Here is a 19,983-nt window from a genome sequence, read left to right on the forward strand (position 1 = left end):
CGACTCAAAAGTCTTTTTTTGACAATGAAGGCATCACAGGTTCTGAGGGTGTTGTTTTGGGCTTTCACTCTTCTGTGGGTGACCTACAGTTTGGCCTAGTCAACAATACTCAGGAAGATATTAAAGCGGATGACAGTGTTTTTGGCATTATTGATGAAGCGAATCTTTCCATCGCTCCAATCAATCATAGTGAAAGATGGGTGGTTCCTCCTATTCCACCCTATAATCCTAATGGAAAGAAGGTCACCTCTTAATCTCATGTTTGATTGTTTGGGGTTGTTTGGTCCATTAGCTTCTCTTTGGGTGTTTCCCCTTGAGGTTGTTTTGGCTATGGGCTTGTCTGTTAGCTCTTTTGTGGATTTCTCTCCTTTTTTTTGGGAAAGAGAGATAGTTTCTTAGTGTTTTCTTTAATATAATTTTTTATTCATCCAAAAAAAAGTTTTAGCAATTGGCATCGGTATTCGTCTCTCGATACCAATCTGGATTGGTCTATATCTATTTGGATCGATAAGGTTTTGATATAGTAAATGCGTTCATTTTAAGGAATGGAAGAGGAGTTTAGTCACATATCGGTCGATTAGTATACAACGGTTTAACTTATGACCTTAGAAGGGCCTCTCCATCATGTAGCTACCGCTTTTGGATTGGATGTCATTAGTTTTATTCTTGTTTTCTTTAAAATTTTGGTTTACTATGTCATGGTAAACATGTTTTTATCCTTCTGTATATATTTTCTTTGACTGAGAAGTTAAAAAGTGTAATCTGAGGTTTTTCTATTACAGGTTCACATTGCCAAATTCATCAATACATATAGCTCTATAATTTGTATTGATAATGGACATGTGAGGTTAGCAATTTTGTTGCCCAGGTTTGTACTTTCTCTGTCAGTTCCAAGCCTAATACGATGAAGTCTGAAATTATGATATTAGCACATTCTATTGTCAAGAAGATTTTCTAACTGACATGCCTTGGAGGTCCTTTGTCAACAACCAGAGACACTTTATGGAGATGGCAATCGCACATGAAGTTTCTAACATTCTGATCTGGTAATCCTCAAATTTATCTTATTAAATATTTATTTTATGAATGCTATTTTCTCTTTTTTTTTTTTTCTTCCTCTTATGGACGGAGATGTGCATCAACCAGTTGCCCTTTTTTTATACAAAATAGCAGGCTAAGGTTTCTCGTTGTAGGTTGATGGACTAGAAGGCGAACACGTTGGACCATTCAGTATGGGTAATATAGATGAATTCCTCTTGTTAGAGGTTGTTGAGGTAGGTAGTTTTTTTATTTGATAGAATTGTACATATTAGTTAACTATAACTTTCATTTGCGTTAAATAAAATTTTAACTCTCGATGGAGGCTGCCAATGAGATAATGGACCATTGTGCAAATTATCCAAATGAAAAGAGAGCAGTTATCTTTGAAGATAAGGAGGTGCTGTCCCCACTGAGACAGGATATTTTTCTAATGGTTACTGATTTTCAACATCGTATAGTGAAGGAACCTGGAGGTGAGAAGTCGATATAACTGACAGATACAAGCTCCGAGCAGCTTCTGCCCTTGAAGAAACTAAATGAAACGATAAATAGTATCCTGAAAAAATCGAGATGAAATTAAATATACTTGAAGAACGTACAAATGTAGGAAGGTACAGTCTTCGTCATCTTGAAAATTACTTATATGTCTTTGTACTGGTGAACCTTGTTGTATACGTGGTTTGATTTTATACCTACATTAGGAACCACTGTTCCCAGAGACAGGGTTTGCCAGTTGTGAAAAACTCCTGTCCGGATGTCCAATTTCTTAATGTCAACCTCAATTGGAACATATGATATGTTGGCCCTAAAAGGACAACGTCTCGTCTCCTCGTGACTCTGAGACTAACCGTCCACCCTGCATAAGAAAATAAAGTTGCACTTTCACTACCACCAATTGGTTTTAGTGTAGTGATAGGCGTTTGATCCTAAAGACCAAAAATTGGTATCAGAGTCAAGGTCGCAGGTTCGAGTCATTTGACAAACGTTGAGGTGAAAATTGTTGGCCCTAAAAGGGCAACGTCTCCTCATGACTCTGGGACTAACCGCCCACCCAGCATAAGAAAATAAAGTTGCATCCCCACTAACACCAATTGAATTTAGTGTAGTGGTAAGTGTTTGATCCTAAAGACCAACAGGATAAGAGAGAGACAGAGATACTGAAATTTTTCTACTATTACACCATGTGATAAGTAAAAGATAGAGACTGAAATTTCTCAACAATTATTCCTCTTCCATGTGAATTGTGGGTGAATCATGTTTCAGCCGATTTAGAGTCGGCTAAGTGACAAAACACAGCATTGAAATTTTTTACTATGTCAACAAAATGCATGTGACTATGCATTGGGTGCAACAAACACATGGTATTGTCTATATCGTCCACAATCATGCCAACCTCTTCAATACTACCGAGACTTCCCATACCATTGGCATATCCGTCCTCATCTCTCCTTATCCCATACCATTGACATCTCCGCCCCCTCTCTCTCTCTCTGTGTGTGTGTGTGTGTGTGTGTGTGTGTGCATGCATTGTGTCATTTTTTTCTACTTGTTTGATGGTTATATGTTTGACCTTTCAGAAATAGGATAGGAAGGTGAGGTCTAGTTTATTCCAAAATTTTCTTTCAGATCATACATGAGAAATTGTAGAGTAGAAGGCTAGCTTAGCAATATCCCTAATGTTGTCTTTACTAAACTTCTTTATCATCCATTTAGTCTGCCAAGTGACATTGAGCAAAACGGTTCTAATTTAGACAGCAGGATTCCAAAATGTCTCCGGAAACCTGTTTAGTGTAAAAAACATTGAAAGAAAAGATGATTATTGTTCTTTATACTTGCCCAACAAAGGCTACAGAGGCACCACAATTGCCCTCTTGTGAATTGAAAAATTATCTGCTCCATTTTAAGCATGGTCCATTTCACCAAATCCCTCTAATAAGTGGTGGACCCCACCCGAGCAGTGTGTTTGGGTAGGGGGTAGGATGGTCATTTTCCCATAATCCCCCCTATTAGAGGAATTTGGGGAAATGGACCAACAGGGAAATGGAGCAAATAATGATCCCTTGTGAAGTTGATCATTTATAGGGATAGTATCAAAAAAGGTAGCGCCAAGCAGTGAAAGAGTGTTAAGGAATGTTATATCTAAACTAGACAACATAGGTCCAACCAAAACTTCACATCTTAAAGGGATATAGCACTCCAAGTTGACTTGAAAGATAAGGATTCATAAGGGCTTGCAGTCCAAACAATTTTATCTGTCTCATTAGAATCCAATCTCCGAATGGAAAGGAGTTTCCCCAATACCTCCCTTAGATTCATAGAAACTATTGGACCTAGGTCCAAGTTACCATCTATAAGAATATACTAGACTAGGACTTGCCTATCTGATCCTGCATCATAGCGTATGTGATCTCTATACCTAGAGATGAGAATTCCATCGATGTGCAAATAGTCTAACCATAGTATTGATGAATTTGGCAATGATAACCTACCTTCCTGGGCAGATGACAGCACTGCACCTTTTTATTATACAGGGGTGGGTTTGCTACTTAAATTCTACTTCCAAGTCCACATACCCTCTTTTTCATGGTTTACTATGTCATGATGAACATGTTTTTATCCTTTTGTACATATTTTCTTTGAATGATAAGTTAAAAAGTGTAATCTGAGGTTTTCTATTGCAAGTTTGCGTTGCCAAATTCATCAATATATATAGCTCTATAATTTGTATTGATAATGGACGTGTGGTCAGCAATTTTGTTGCCCAGGCTTGTTCTTTTTCTGACAGTTCCAAACCTAATACGATGAAGTCTGAAATTATGATATTAACACATTCTAGTGTCAAGAAGATTTTCTAACTGTCATGCCTTGTAGGTCCTTTGTCAACAACCAGAGACACTTTATGGAGATGGCAATCGCACACGAAGTTTCCAACATTCTGATCTGGTAATCCTCAAATTTATCTTATTAAATATTTATTTTATGCATGCTATTTTCTCTTTTTTTTTTCCTTCCTTTTATGGACGGGCCTATGCATCAACCAGTTGCCATTTTTTTGTACAAAATAGTAGGCTAAGGTTTCTCGTTGTAGGTTGATGGACTAGAAGGCGAACATGTTGGACCATTCAGTATGGGTAATATAGATGAATTCCCCTTGTCAGAGGTTGTTGAGGTAGGTAGTTTTTTTATTTGGTAGAATTGTGCATATTGGTTAACTACAACTTTCATTTGTGTAGACACTGAATTTTGCTGGCGATGATGACAATAGGACACGGACAGACATCGGTATCTCTCTCAAGAAGGACTCTTATCCCTACATCTAAACTAAATCACCCTAACATCCCTAAAATTACTAATAAGACCCTTTTACCAAGCGCTGAAGAAGGCACTGCTCACCTTCCCCAACCACACTGTCCACGGCGCCGTGAACAGTGTCGCACGGTACCATGGAGGTCCCCCACGGCAAGGTGTATGGAGCCATGGCATCGCGGGGGTTTTCGACGTCAGCCTGCTGACGTCACCCACAACACCGTGGAGGACTTCTCTGGCCCAAGCTGTGGGGCACTCTGCCCTATAAATAGGAGGGTCCCCCTCCCCTCATTTAACAGTTTTTCGGGCAGAGAGACCCTCCCAGCTCATTTTTTACCCCTTTTTCCCCCAATTCTCTCCCTCTTGAGAGTCTGTTGGAGCGAGACTCCAAAGGTATGGGTAGATCCTTCGATTACCCACTCAAGTAAAGAGCGGTTCTTATCCCATAATTTTGTTACCCCGTCAGTGTACGGATAGCAAAAAATCCCCTTCACAGCCATTATTCTGTCTGCATACAGATAACGAGAATCCCTTATACAGCCGTTACTCTGCCCAAAGTCTGAGTAACAAAACCCATCTCGTATAGTCCTTACTCTGTCCGACAAGAGAGAGGCAAGCTGATCGTCCGTCTCCACCTGAGCCGTGGGACATCACATATTTCGTATTTGGTGCATTTTCATTATTTTCTTGTATTTCTTTACAGGTATCTGTCTCTTTCCTTCTTATTATATTTGGCATAATATAGACAATTAAAGTAATTCGTTTTCGTGCACATAGTAAATGATTTTTCTTTCTTTATCATGATTAGTACATCATAACTTTGCCTTGCATGTTAGTATAGGATATATTATTAAGGGAGAATATTCGAAAACATGCATCTAGTAGAAAGATCAATTTGTCCGAGCGAGATGGGTGTCTAACACCTTCCCACTCTTGTGACCTGACTACTTACCTTGAATCTCTCACCAGACCATATGGAATCAAGTAGCCCTTTTTGCTAATCCCGGATGGGGCTACACCCATTGGGTCCTAGGCCCTAATCCTAGGTGGCGACTCTATTTCTTTATGAAGTATGATCACAATCCCTATGATGATATATCGGAACAATACGCCGTTATTCATCGAAGCTAATCCTTATCGCCAAGAGGCTGAGGAACCCTCGTCCCGAGGACCACAGTACTTACAATTTGTGTTAAATAAAATTTGAACTATCGTTGCAGGCTAACAAGGAGACAATGGACCATTGTGCAAATTATCCAAATGAAAAGAGATCAGTTATCTCTGAAGATAAGGAGTTGTTGTCCCCACTGAGACAGAATATTTTTCTAATGGTTACTGATTTTCAGCATCGTATATTGAAGGAAGCTGGAGATGAGAAGTCGATGTAGCTAACAGATACAAGCTCCGAGCAGCTTCTGTCTTTGAAGAAACTAAATGAAACGATAAATAGTATCCAGAAAAAAATCGAGATGGAATTAAATATACTTGAAGAACGTACAAATGTATGTAGGTATAGTCTTCGTCCTCTTGAAAATTACTTGTATGTCTTCGTACTGGTGAACCTTGTTACATACATGGTTTGGTTTTATACCTGCATAAGGAACCACTGTTCCCAGAGACGGGGTTTGCCAGTTGTGACAAACCCCTGTCCGGAGGTCCAATTTCCTAATGTCAACCTCAATTGAAACATGTGATATGTTGGCTCTAAAAGGGCAACGTCTCCTCGTGACTCTAGGACTAATCGCCCACCCTATATAAGGAAATAAAGTTGCACCCTCACTACCACCAATTGGTTTTAGTGTAATGGTTAGCGTTTGATCCTAAAGACCAACAATTGGTATCAGAGTTAAAGTCATAGGTTCAAGTCACTTGGTAAACGTTGAGATGGAGATTGTTGGCTCTAAAAGGGCAACATCTCCTTGTGACTCTAGGACTAACCACACACTCTGCATAAGAAAATAAAGTTGCACCCTCACTACTACCAATTGGTTTTAGTGTAGTGGTAAGCGTTTGATCCTAAAGACCAACATGATAAGAGAGAGACAGAAATACTGAAATTTTTCTACAATTACACCATGTGATAAGTGAAAGATAGAGACTGAAATTTCTCAACAATTATTCCTCTTCCATGTGAATTGTGGGTGAATCACGTTTCAGCTGATTTAGAGTCGGCCAAGTGACAAAACACAGCAATGAAATTTTTTACTGTGTCAACAAAATGCATGTGACTATGCATTGGGTATAAGAAACACATGGTATTGGCTATATCATCCACAACTATGCCAACCTCTTCAATACTACCGAGGCCTCCCATACCATTGGCATATCCGTCCTCATTTCTCCCTCTCCCATGCCATTGGCATCTCTGCCCTCTCTCTCTCTGTGCATGCATTATGTTATTTTTCCCTGCTTGTTTAATGTTTATTTGTTTGACCTTTTAGAAATAGGATAGGAGGGTGAGGCCTAGTTCAATCCGAAAAAAAATTTTAGACCATACGTGAGAAATTGTAGAGTAGAAGGCTAACTTAGCAATATCCACAATGTTGTCTTTACTAAACTTCTTTGTCATCCATTTAGCCTCTAAAGTGACATTCAGCAAAACAGTTTCTATTTAGACAACAGGATTCCAAAATGTCTCCCGAAACCTGTCTAGTATAAAAAACATTGAAAGAAAATATGATCGTTGTTCTCTGTACCTACCCAACAAAAGCAGCAGAGGCACCACATTTGCCCTCTTGTGAATTGGAAAATTATCGGCTCCATTTTCTGCACGGTCCATTTCACCAAGTCCCTCTAATCAGGGGTGGAACCCACCCGGGCAGTGTGTTCGGGCAGGGAGTAAGGTCATTTCTGCCCCCCTCTTTAGAGGAACTTGGGAAAATGGACCAGACAGAAAAATTGAGCAGATAATGATCCCTTGTGAAGTTGATCATCTATACGGATAATATAAAAAAAACATATCGTCAAGCCGTGAAAGAGTGCTAAGGAATGTTATATCTAAATCAGATAACATTGGTCCAACCAAATTTCACATCTTGATGGCGTATAGCACTCCAAACCGACTTGAAAGAGAAGGATTCATAAGGGCTTGTAGTCCAAACAATTTTATCCATCTCATTGGAATCCAATATCCGAATGGAAAGGAGTTTCGCCAATACCTCCCTTAGATTCATAGAAACTATTGGGCTTGGGTCCCAGTTACCATTTACAAGAGTATACTAGACTAGGGCATGCCTATCTGATCCTGCATCATAGTGTATGTGATATCTATATCTAGAGATGAGAATTCCATCGGTGTGCAAATATTCTAGCCATTTACTAGTAGAGAACCCATTCATTCCCAATGCGGTGATGAATAAATGGTTTAGCTTTGACTGTATTTAAGAATTTTGTGCTACACCACAAGTAATTTTGAGTACCTTCAACGAAAATAAATAAAAGAAAGAGCACAACACGTCAACACCCGCTAAACTAGCGAGATCGAATCATGTCTTTGTACAAGTACCATCCAAGACCCTCCAGGACCACCCACATGCAATGCATTAGAGACCAGATCATGTCCTTGTACAAGTACCGTCCAAGGCCACTCACATAGAATCCACTTCACGATTCCAAACTTCAAGTCTCTAAGAGTAACCCATTTGACCCAAAGACTATCTTTCTCGGATACTATCCACCAATTTTGTTTCAGAATACCAACAATATTGTTCATGTCCTTGATTCTTTTAATTCCTAGGCCTCCTTCTCCCTTAGGATACCAGCAATTCTTTCACACTCAAATTTTAATTTGTGGATCTGTTCTCCATTATGTATGAAAATTTCAGCCTAATCAAATATGTCCATGTGATAAAGCTTCGAAAATTGGTCCAAAATGATCAAAAGGTAGTGAATAATCTTTGAACAAATCTGAACCATTGATGCTGAAACAAGTGGTAAACTTTCATAATTAATGGGTATATGGTTCAAATGGCTCAACGTGTCATCAATTTAAAGGGCAGCTACTAATCTATTAAATGTTAACTTCCAAATTAAATCATCCTTCCTTGTGTCGTATTATTGGTGGCTCCCTTTTCCTTGAAAATTATACTTTTCTTTTTACAAACCCATCTAAAAAAAATTTAGTAATCCATGCTTACCCGATCAACCAAAATAAATATAAGAAAGAGCACAACAACCGCTAAACCAGCGAGACCAGATCATGTCCTTATACAAGTACTGTTCAAAACCATCCAGAGCCACTCACATGGAATCCACTTGAGACCAGATCATGTCCTTGTACAAGTACCCTCCAAGGCCACTCATATGGAATCCACTCCTCATGTAAATCCCACAGTGGATTCCATGTGACTAGTCCTGAAGGGCGTTGGACAGTACTTGTACAAAGTACATGATCCGACTTAAAACCAGCTAGCCAGTGCAAGTTTTCTATATCTGTTAAGAAGATTTCTTAAGGAGGTATAGTCGTGAATGTGAGGGACACACCAACAATGGTGACTTAGTTCCTGTCCAGCACTCAGTCCGGGCTGCACATGCAGCGCCGGACAGAGTGAGGCATGAAAAGACCGCCTCACCCCTGCCCGAGCACCTTGCCCGAACAGGGGTGAGACAGTCTTTTCACGCCTCACTTTGTCCGCCGGTGCACATGCAGCCCAGGCAGGGTCCTGGACAGGATCTTTTTGGCAACAAATGGATACTTTTCTATACTTGTGAATGTGAGGGCACGGGACGCTTGCTAGTACTTCTAACCACCCCCCCCCCCCTCCCCAACTCCCCCACACACACGCTGAGAGAGGGCAGAGAAAGAGTCCAAAACTAATAAATCAATGCCAACTCCGCAAGAGCTAAGGACATATGCTTTATAGCCTTGGAACCATCTTTCCTCACGGTTTCTTACCATCACAAATTAGGCAGAAACCCATATCTCTCTCTCTCTCTCTCTCCATGTCCAAACAACCATATACCCTACCCAAGAATCAACAGCTGTGAAACCATCAGAAAGAGTAAAGGCAATAAAAATAAAGCTAAGAAACATCCAAAAAGCCTACTAGTCTTCTGCTCAAGTCATGTTCGTTGCACTCAACTCAAAATCTGTAAAGTTACCACACCACATGTGACTCTCCAACAATAAATAGGAGGAGAAATCAAAGCCTGTGGAATATAGTGTCTGTGCTCTTCACAGTTACTCCAATTTGTGTCTCAAATTCCTCCATTAATCCCTCCCAACCAACCTCATACCCTATTTGTTGGTCATGGTGAGCCCAACAATGAGTCTTCTCTTCTTGTCTTTGGTTGTTGTCTTCCTCCTATTCCTCCAGGTATGTTTCACCTCAAACTTCACTAAATCTTCAAGAAACTAATAGTTCTTCTTTAACAGTCTTTGCTTTGTACTTGCAATGTACTTTGTTACAGGCTTTTGCTGAAGCTTCAGTCAATAATGGAGTCATGAATTCTCTCACTAGTAATGTACTCTCTCTCTCTCTCTCTCTCTCTCTCTCTCTCTCTCTCTCTCTCTCTTTCTCTCTCATGGGTTTTCATTAAAAGGGTCTATCTCTCATGTTACTATTGAATCTCAGATGAATGAGGGAGGAGATGGAACTGCTCTCTACAAAAAATATCACCATCACAAGATCAGTAAGTTTAGGACAGCATTTGGTATGCATTCTAAGTCGATTTCATATTCTCAGATGATAAAAAATAGTTATTTTTATCGTTCGAAAATGCAAAATCGACGTAGAATGCATTTTACAGTTTTTTCCTGTCTTTTTTGGGCTTGGGCTTTGATGATATGTGGTTTGGTCATGTTGGTGAAATTGCAGATTGCCATTTTGCATGTTCAAGGAGATGCAGGAAAGCATCGAGGAAGAATGTGTGTACACGAGCATGCGGCACGTGTTGCATGAGATGCAAATGTGTCCCACCGGGTACCTATGGAAACACAAGTGTTTGCCCATGTTATGCCAGCCTCACAACCCATGGACATAAGCTCAAATGCCCTTAATTGAAATATTTTCTCATTAATTAGCTTAATTATCCTAGTTAAGTACTAAGGTTTTTTTTATAAGAACTTAAGTACTAAGTGAATTGCGGGTCCCTTTTATGTATGGGTGGCTTTCCAATACTATTTTGGGCTAGAGTTATTAAGGTCTTCCCGCCCCATATAATAAGGAACATTTGTGATGTCCAAATCATGTAATCCTATGCCAATGCATTAGTTAGTATGAATATTAATTAATTAAGCTCCGGTAAGAATTACATTTCCCCTCCATCCCCCTTCTATTTCTTAGCTTATTAAATTTCTGTAGCCTTGAAAATTGCATAATTGGCTGATTTCTCCTATTTAGGTTTTGGGAAAGAGAATGCCACCCGGCCTTGCAGCGTACACTACCCTTGCACTCTGACATAAGGGCGTGCAAAATGACTGTTGTACCCCCTGGAAATGATCAGAGGTTTGCACATTCCTGTGTCAGGTCGTAGGGGTGGCATGTCTAGCTCGACCGGGTGGCATTCTTTCTCCCTTAGGTCATAATTTAAAAATCAGGTTCTCTGACTCTACTCGTTTTTCAATTGCCTGATGACTCAACCTGGTCAAACCTAGTCAAGGTGAGCCACTTTTTTTTTTAAATAAATTCAATGAAAATATGCAGGTGGACCACAAGAAGCTGAGGAATGAACTAAAAAAAATGAATCGGATTTCAAACATGTAGCAAGCATGTAGTGATATCAGTAAATTCAACAAAGTGAGTTCAAAGGCTGGTCTTGGAAACCTCTGGCACTCTTTTGGATATTTTGCCGCACCACTCATATTCTAGGGCTTCCTATAATAGAGACAAGTCTATGGTAGTTGTTGCTCATAATTTAGCTTAAATTGCATGCAAAAAAGGTAAATCAGGCTCATGCATGTGATGCCCATACAATACAACGACCATTTATGAACCCTCATACTTTGTTACATATTAGGCTCCGTTTCAGTATAAAGTTTTCGGCAGTAAATTTTACATGATGAAAAGTTTTCCAATGGTTGTCTTTCATAAAAAATCAAGCATTGGAAAATTTTTTGAAGTGAATTTTCAAGTAAATGTTTTCAGGTAAAATTATACACTGAAACAAACAGAATAGAGTAAATAGTGTTCTTGGCAACCAACGAAAATTGAAAAAAGGTTCAGAGATATCAATCCAAGAAGGAAAAATGTAAACCCTCAGTACATTGTTACATAAAATACAATGAGCATTTATGAACCCTCAGTACTTTGTTACATAGTAGGCTCCATTTGTTTCAGTATAAAATTTTACTTGGAAAATTTTCCGCGGTAAATTTTACATATTGAAAAGTTTTCCAATGTTTGTTTCCATAAAAAAAAGTCAAGCATTGGAAAATTTTTATACATGTAAGATTTTTTAATTCAAATTTTTTTAAGTGAATTTTCAAATAAAATTTTACACTGAAACAAACAGAATAGAGTAAATATTGTTCTTGGCAACCAAAGAAAATTGAAAAAGGTTCAAAGATATCAATAATTCAATACAAGAAGGGAAAATGTAAACCTCAAGAATTGGCTCCATAAATTCGTAAGAGTGAGAGCCACTTGGAAATTAAATTAAAGTGCTATCTATTGCCAAGGTGAATCGAGGATGACAACTACTGAAGGGTGATGGTATGTTTTTTAGGGCTGTAAACGGATCGGATTTGGCTCGGATAGTGCTATATCCGCATCCGCATCCGATTAGCTATCGGACGGATTCAGATAGTGCTAAACGGATACGGACACGGATATGGATCGGATATTTTATCCATTTACATGTAAATATAGCTTTTCGGATAGCTATAGCCTATCCGTATCCGCATCTATTTAGCTTTCGGACGGATTCGGATAGTGCTAAACGGATACGGATATGGATACAGAAATGGATTTTGGCTATTCATTTACACCCCTAATGTTTTTATCATCAGAGAATGCGAAATCAACCTAGAATGCATTCCAATAATGCATACTAAACATAATACGTATCTGTGCCTAATGGGGCTTAACATGGCATATGATCACTAGATTGGATTAGCCTAGTATGAAATAGAAGACTTGTCTTTCCACATTCCATTATCTCTGAGGTTTAGATGCATTAGTCAAATACCTCACATTTCGAGCAATTAAATTCCCTCTAAACCACTAGGACCACTTTGGCCAAGGTCCACCCTCATATCAAGAGTGTTTCAAGTACCTCAAGGATCCATGAAAGACTCCATAGTTGTGCATTCTTTAACTCATTTACTAACTACTTATATATTTAAGAATTTTTAATAACCAATATTAGTCAATATTAAATAGTTTAGTTTTTTGTTTACTAATATGAAAGAAAATAAACAATTAACATAAATTTATTCCTATAAGTTATATAATAACAATTGGGAGAAGTTTCCTATTCTAGTGGGCCTATAGGGCATCTCTAAATGAGCAAAAATATGCCAACATGGCAGATTAGATAAAGCTAAAATTTTATGATCATGAGGGAGATTATCATGACCCTTAAGCTTATGTTTCGCTTCAAAAAATGAAGCGCCGTTGCCGGGGATCGAACCCGGGTCACCCGCGTGACAGGCGGGAATACTTACCACTATACTACAACGACATATTGATGGCAGGATAATCAAAAGAAATATGGTAACATAGAAAATTAGATAAAGCTAAAATTGTATGATCATACAGGGGATTATCTTATCATGACCCTTAAGAAAGATAGCTTTTGTTTCCCTTCAAAAACATGAAACGCCGTTGCCGGGGATCGAACCCGGGTCACCCGCGTGACAGGCGGGAATACTTACCACTATACTACAACGACTGATTGATGATAAGTTAATAAAAAGAAATTAATTTCATTGTATACTACATTTTCATATCCAGTCCCTTCTAGTTCATCGAATCCATACGAATCAAGACAGAAATCTTATAACCCAAAAAAAATAAAAAAAAATTTAACTCAGGATTCTCCAAGGAAGTTTTCTCACAAAATAAATTGATTGCTTCTTACTCAAAATGCGCTTCTTTAGGTTGTTGGTAATAACGTCTTGAAGCTTACACTGACCAAAATTTTCTTAGCTTGCAATGACTCGGACTTTATATCCTTTTTTCCCCTTTTTCTAATGAAAAAAAGTAGTTGAGTCCCAAAAAATCTTATTAAAAAACAATACTTTTCTTTTTTTAATAATAATACCAAACATAACCAAGACAAAGAAGACTCCTACCGGCTAAATTTGTTTTAACTGATTAACACATTAAGAATCTAAATCCAAGTTATTATATCTACCCACATGAACACACACCCAGAGAGACAGAGAGAGAGAGATGGTGGAATCCAACCCAAGATGGGAAGATCTAAACACAGATTGCTTAGTAATGGTGTTTCAGAAAATTGGGTTGGAATCACTGATCTTGGGTGTTCCCTTTGTATGCAACTCATGGTACAATGCTTCTCTTAATCCTCAATGTTGGAGATATCTCTGTTTCCCAACTCCCTTTGATCTCTTCATGGCCAGATTCATGAATGAATATCGTATAGACAAGCATAAATTATCTGTTTTTGGTTTCGTTAAGCTCTTTGTCCATCGAAGCCAAGGATCTATTGCCTGGATTGAAATTCCATACTGGTGCTCTGAGTTACAGTCATTGGAGTCTCTCTCAGATGAGTAAGTAGTTCTTATTTAGATTTTGTTTTTTTTTTTTCATGGAAATCCTCACAAAGAGTGGTTGTCTTTCAAACCCAAGAACTTAAATTTTAACTGTACATCAGGTTACATCGGCAACAAAAAGATCAAGACCTGAGTTCCGCTGAATTAAAATATGGGCTATGAAGAGTTCATCTTTTTCTGTGATTGATGAGAGCTTATTGAAGATGAATTTAGAGCTTCAAATAAATATTGGATCAATGTAATTTAGTTGAATTAGAACTGGAGTTTGTTATTAATGTTAAGTGGGAATTTTGTAAGTTTATGAAAATATCAAATGTTAAGAAAAGGCTAGCTGGGCATGTGGCATGCCACCCGCATGCCGCACGTTAGCCCCCATTGTGTCTATCTCTCTCTTTTTTTCTTATGAAATGACCCGTTGTCCTTTCTGACTCTTTTTTTTTTTTCTATCTTTTCTTTTTAGGTAAATAGAACTCTAATTATAGGGAGTAGGGTTGTATAATAATTACATATTTCTAGAAGTCATGGAGTGGAAATTGGCTAAACAGTCTTACACATCGGGGATGCGCCCTCTCGGCAAGGGAGTCAACCAAACTGTTTTCCTCCCTTGGAATGAAAATAAAAATATATGATTCTAAATTTGAGGCCAAATGAGTAATATCCTAGATAATAGGAATCATTGAGATCAGTACTTTGTTGTCAGATTCAATAATTAGATGGTCCCAACTATCTTCAATATATATCTTAGAGAATGCCTAAATGAATCGCTATTGCTTTGCATATCAAAGTAGTTGAGAACATAATGTAGCGGTCTAGCATTACAATCACAAAAAATAAAACCAAATCCTCCATTAGTATTATCAAATACTAGGGATGCATCATACTTACGCTTTAAATATCCTCTCGTCGGAGGCACGTGAGCAACAAGTATGTGAATTGGTTGGGTGGGCCATGGGCTTCTTGAAATTCATTGTAAGCCCATTGAGCTTGTTGAATGATATCAACCTGAGACCATGTATGCCTTTTGAATACAAATTCATTAATGTTCATGAACTTTGACGCTCTCATGCTCTTTAGATTTTCAGTATGTGAATTGGTGTTTTTGGTATAATGGGAGAATATTCTTTGTGCTGCAATGCAGGCTGCGCCCAGACACATGGGTCTGCCACTCAGGGGGGCAGGGTGGTCATTACACCCACCCCCTATGCCTGGGCGCAGCTTGCGTTGCGGCACAGAGAAAAGTGCCCCATCTTGGTCATTTAAGAACCAAAAATGCAATTTGGGCCAAAACCTTTTTCTCTTTGGACTATTTTGAAGGTTATTATTGTGGTTGGATTTGTTTGTGTGTTTGGTAATAAACCTAGCACCAAACACAAATTGATATATGAAAATTTTGTTGTACTCCCCAACTTGAAATAGCCACCAAAATGGAATTTGCACTTTAATAGTAACACCCTTAACAAAACAATAGGTGCAAGCTAAAATGATCGCTCTGCCCTTACAAAATGAAAAATCCCCTAATCAATGGATCAGGCTCCTCTCCAGCGCACCCTGGAGTTGGACGATGTTTGGCGCACCCCAAAGGTCAACACATAGCCGAGGTGTCATTCGAACAACGAGGATGAATTCACACATCCAAGCGTGAAATTTTTCTCTCCATCGCATGTGCACCACGCTTAGATGTTTGCATCCATCTTCGCCATTCGAACGGCACCTCGGCCACGTGTTAACCTCTATGGGTGCGTCAGACATCCTCTTACTCGGAGGATGCGCTGGAGAGGAGCCGGATCCCTAGTCGATGCCCCTGTGCATGCTTCCATTGCTCCGCATTGGTGCAAGGCCCACACGACTAGCAACGTTTTCTTCCCATGGCTTATTAAAAAAAACTGAATTGTCACATCATTCGTCCACATGGCACAATCGATATGCAAACAAGTTGCATACCTACTTTGAGGTAGGTATGCTAAATGGAAAAATAACCTGTTGGTGAATGTTTTTTCTTTGAGGTAGACACTTGGGTGGGTTACTCGAGCTTGTCCAAGCCCAACCCCGAATACCAACGAATGGGCTGGATCCTTTGGATCTCAATCTGGGCTTGGGCTAAACAACAAAGCCCAAGATTAAGTTGAGTTGGGCTCAAGTGGATGCCTTGGTAACCCTCAACTTGCCTAAGCCTGAGAAAATTGAAAGAAAAAACAAAAATCCATAGGTTAATGGAAAGTTTGTCTAAATGCATGCAACCATAATACCATATGGAAGAAAAAGCCTTGAGAAAAGGTTAAAGCAAAAGGATTAAAGGTTCCAACTCAAACTAGTTGATTAACTTTTGTCAATTCTGATTTCTAAAACTATGGTTGGATTATTGAAGAAATGAGGTCTTGTTTGTATCGATACAAACATTTTACTTTCGTTACATTATTTTACAGATTTTGTATAAAATATGGGAGAAAGAATGCTAAACGGTGCTGCAGTGTGGCGTGTACCTGCACCCATGCACAGCTGCGCATGAAATGATCGGTGCACCCCTTAAAAAGACGAAAATGACCAAGGGCATGTTGATCATTTTGCGTGTGGCTGTGCTTGGTTGCAGGTACATGCTGCACTGCAGCCCAGTTAACGATCCTTTTCCCATAAAAAATAATCATTTTAATGGTAAAAGGAACACTTCATGTTTCTTCTTTGCGGAAAGCTAGACTTACTACTAACCAAACCCTTCTATTAAACTTACAAAACAACATCAATATGCTAGCGATCTTCTTCTTTTCTCCAATGAGACAAACTCATTAATTAGATGTTTTATGGGAAAAGGTTCTCTGAGCAAGCGGCATAGAAGAGCACACCAATGAGGTGCAATAGAACGATTTCTTACATAGGAGGGCAGCGAGGCCATTTCATGTGAAGAGAGAGAGAGCATACCCGCTCCTAGCAGCTCCAAAAACTTTTCTCATGTTTTATGTACTCTTTATTTTCTACCCATTTAACATCAAAATAAATGGAGCTTAAGGGAAATTCAATACGTTGTGGCCATTTTTTTAAGGCGATGATGATATATGGAAAAAGAAAGCATGCGAAAGTAGAATCATTATCCTCTCCTGTAATTACCAGCATCGCGATCGTGGCGGCCATGTTATACCCGACCGGATCATAATTAATTTTATTTTTCCCGTGACATGTGGTTATCACGCCCGTATCTGTGAGTGTTCTCACTAGTGGTCAAACCCACTACAAATTATTGACGTGGACTACCCCCCCCCCCCCCCCCCCCCCCCCCCCCCCCCCCCCCCCCCCCCCCCCCCCCCCCCACAACGGGGTCATGGGGACTATGGTCATGACAAACATGACAAGGAAATAGTAAGTTCTAGCCCGTAAGTTTATTTATTTACCCTTTTCTCGATGCCCTCAAGTGCGGGTCAAGATTTAGACCGCCTGGCTATTTTAGTTGAGTTGGGAATATTCTATTTGTGGGTCCCCCTTATTTAAGGGAGCGTGTGATGGGCTTATAATCCCATGGTGGATGGACCCATCCCCAAGTGGGTTCTTTTCTATTTGAAACCTATGGACAGGCCCATTTAGTTAAGAGGCCCATTCAACTTGAGGGCCCATTTGACTCTATTTGACCCAAAGATGGGTTAACCCATTCCTGTATCCTAAATAAGACCATGGGTCAACCCATTAAGCCCTCTTGACCCATTTAACTTAAACTACCCATTTGGCCTAATAACCCATTTATCTTGGATCCACCCATTTAACTACTTGACCCATTTAACTTAAAGGACCCAAGCCCATTTTCTATAAATAAGACAAAGGGGGAGGAGAAGCATTCATTTTCATTTCTTCTCCCATCTAACCTAAATCGTGGAGGAGAGAAAGAGGAGAGAAAGGAGAAAGAAGAAAGAAGAAAGAAGGAAAGAAGAAAGAAGGAAGGAGAAAAGGAGAAGGAGGAATGGAAAAGCTTGGTTGAAGGCTTGGAATCTCACCTTGTGGAGCCTCTACGTGGAGCTTTTCTACATTGGGGAAGGTAAGCCATTGAAACCCACATCCCTTCATCTATTTTGCCTTTAAACGCATCTGAACCCCTGGTTTCTAGGATTTACACTCGGTTTCAGTTTTACGAAACCACATCTCCAACCGACCTTGATCGAAACTGCTCACGAGCCCCTGGTTTCCTAGGATTTACATGTGGTTGGGAGAATTTGGGCATGAAACCACTCCAACCACTCTACTTAAACCTTATACTTAAATGATTTATGGGAGACCTTTTGGGGATCCGTCCCTTTACTTAATTAACCCTATTTTCACTCTTTATTTAGGTTTAAAGTTTTCATCTTGTGACGTGTTACTTGATTTCGCGACAACTCATAACATCGGGGCATAACACATATTGTGAGTGGGTTTGGTTGTTTGGGCTTGATATTATTATTGCATTGTATATTATGTCATCATTATAAATTATTAAGCATGCTTGCGCATATTGCATACTTTTATATATGAATGTTATGATGTTAATTGGAGATGCTTTACTTTGATGGGTCTCGGTGCGGTGCGAAACCCCGGATAATATATATATTTATGAAGAAATTATGTTGAATGTCATGTTGAATCTGTATGCGCCCGTGCCGTCTTGTGTAGCGGCACTAAACCAGATGAAAAGTTGATGCGCCCGGATTACCTCTCGGGACGATAGGACTTGCAGTAGTGCATGACCCCCCCCCCCCCCCCCCCCCCCCCCCCCCCCCCCCCCCCCCCCCCCCCCCCCCCCCCCCCCCCCCCCCCCCCCCCCCCCCCCCCCCCCCCCCCCCCCCCCCCCCCCCCCCCCCCCCCCCCCCTAGGATTTTACACCCTTATGCTACGACCCTTACCAACGGGGTTTAGGTGTTGGGTAATCGCACACGGATTCTGTGGAGGTGGGAGAGGCCGATCATGGTAGTATTGGTTATCGAGGGTCCGCCACCGAGTGGTCTTGGAGGCTTCGATCGGCGTAGGTCCGAGGTGACAATTGAGGTTTCATTGTGGCGATAAGTTAAGTGACCCACACAGTGTCTCCCGAGTTGTCACGATGAGCATATGCCATTGACTTAGTTGTGATGTTAGGTGGAAAATTTACTTAACATATGCATGCATCATTGGACTATGTGAATTGTGTGTTTGTGCATCCCCATCCCTCATGGCTCGGTGGAGAGCTAACCCCTCGTGTACACAATTTTTGATTATGATGCAGTGCGGAGGAGCGGAAGCTGTGTTAGAGGAACATGGCACGGGTGTCCTTGTGACAATTGTGCCTACTCACAGTCGTGAGAATTCTAGGGACTTGTTCCCCTTTTGTTTATTTTAGGGCGTAGGCCCATGTATAAACATTTCTTATTATACCCTTGTTGATCATTATTAGATGGTAATGAAAAATGGATTAACTACAATGTATTTATCATCTAGGCTTTGATCATCTTGTAACTATTAATTTTATACGCTTCCGCAAAACTAGTGATCATTTGGAATGTAATATTTCCCTTCCGCATCGATATTATATTGTTTTAATATTAGTTATGGATCTATGCGTTGGGACCTTCGTGTCGGTGATCTGGACACCCCCCCCCCCCCCCCCCCCCCCCCCCCCCCCCCCCCCCCCCCCCCCTTAGTAGGATGACAAGCGTCGTCCTAGTCACCCCTTACAATGTATTTTATCCCTTGTTGGGATGGGGGCGTGACAGGCCATGTGGCACAGTGGGCCCCACATGGTGCACATGGCCTCTGCAGCCATCGCACGATGCAGTACTGCACCGTACAGTAACTGCATAGGATAAAAATTCTACAAAAGTATTGTCCTGTCCCTATGAAAACAAAAAATGGCATATGTGTTCAATTGTTCATGCCTCTACAGTGCTCTCATTGGCCGATGTGCTGGTGCAGGTGCTAGAGGCCCAAACATCCATCTCTCTCGCTCTCTCCAACAAAATAACTTCATG

The 19,983-nt window shown here is 40.1% G+C and overlaps 2 protein-coding genes and 2 non-coding genes across 6 annotated transcripts; 2 read left to right on the top strand and 2 right to left on the bottom strand.

The window, feature by feature from the left end:
* Positions 1-9,514: 9,514 nt before the first annotated feature.
* Positions 9,515-10,394, top strand: LOC122661026 (gibberellin-regulated protein 9-like). 3 transcript variants are annotated; one of them, XM_043856326.1, is made up of 4 exons: positions 9,515-9,656; positions 9,751-9,810; positions 9,921-9,978; positions 10,164-10,394. In XM_043856326.1, the coding sequence occupies exons 1-4, from the start codon at positions 9,597-9,599 to the stop codon at positions 10,343-10,345; spliced, it is 360 nt and encodes a 119-aa protein (XP_043712261.1). In that variant the 5' UTR covers positions 9,515-9,596; the 3' UTR covers positions 10,346-10,394. The 3 variants fall into 3 exon arrangements, with proteins under 3 accessions (XP_043712261.1, XP_043712262.1, XP_043712263.1); XM_043856327.1 differs by having other exon boundaries at positions 9,549-9,662; positions 9,757-9,810; XM_043856328.1 differs by having other exon boundaries at positions 9,549-9,662; positions 9,757-9,806; positions 9,920-9,978.
* A 2,503-nt stretch (positions 10,395-12,897) lies between these two features.
* TRNAD-GUC lies at positions 12,898-12,969 on the bottom strand. Its single transcript has one exon. It is a non-coding gene; the product is annotated as a tRNA-Asp (tRNA).
* A 138-nt stretch (positions 12,970-13,107) lies between these two features.
* On the bottom strand, positions 13,108-13,179 carry TRNAD-GUC. The gene has a single exon. It is a non-coding gene; the product is annotated as a tRNA-Asp (tRNA).
* Positions 13,180-13,667: 488 nt separating this feature from the next.
* On the top strand, positions 13,668-14,279 carry LOC122661025 (F-box protein FBW2-like). The gene is made up of 2 exons (XM_043856325.1): positions 13,668-14,023; positions 14,128-14,279. Exons 1-2 carry the CDS (start codon positions 13,683-13,685, stop codon positions 14,186-14,188), a joined length of 402 nt encoding a protein of 133 aa, XP_043712260.1. The 5' UTR covers positions 13,668-13,682; the 3' UTR covers positions 14,189-14,279.
* Positions 14,280-19,983: the final 5,704 nt, after the last annotated feature.

This window comes from Telopea speciosissima, chromosome 5 (genome assembly GCF_018873765.1).
Source record: "Telopea speciosissima isolate NSW1024214 ecotype Mountain lineage chromosome 5, Tspe_v1, whole genome shotgun sequence".
Taxonomy (NCBI): Eukaryota; Viridiplantae; Streptophyta; class Magnoliopsida; order Proteales; family Proteaceae; genus Telopea; species Telopea speciosissima.

Coding starts and splice junctions, on each gene's coding strand:
- LOC122661026 (XM_043856326.1), top strand. CDS start 9,597: ATGGTGAGCCCAACAATGAGTCTTCTCTTCTTGTCTTTGGTTGTTGTC. Junction 9,657..9,750: donor TTGTTGTCTTCCTCCTATTC/CTCCAGGTATGT, acceptor CAATGTACTTTG/TTACAGGCTTTTGCTGAAGC. Junction 9,979..10,163: donor ATATCACCATCACAAGATCA/GTAAGTTTAGGA, acceptor GTGAAATTGCAG/ATTGCCATTTTGCATGTTCA.
- LOC122661025 (XM_043856325.1), top strand. CDS start 13,683: ATGGTGGAATCCAACCCAAGATGGGAAGATCTAAACACAGATTGCTTA. Junction 14,024..14,127: donor TTGGAGTCTCTCTCAGATGA/GTAAGTAGTTCT, acceptor ACTGTACATCAG/GTTACATCGGCAACAAAAAG.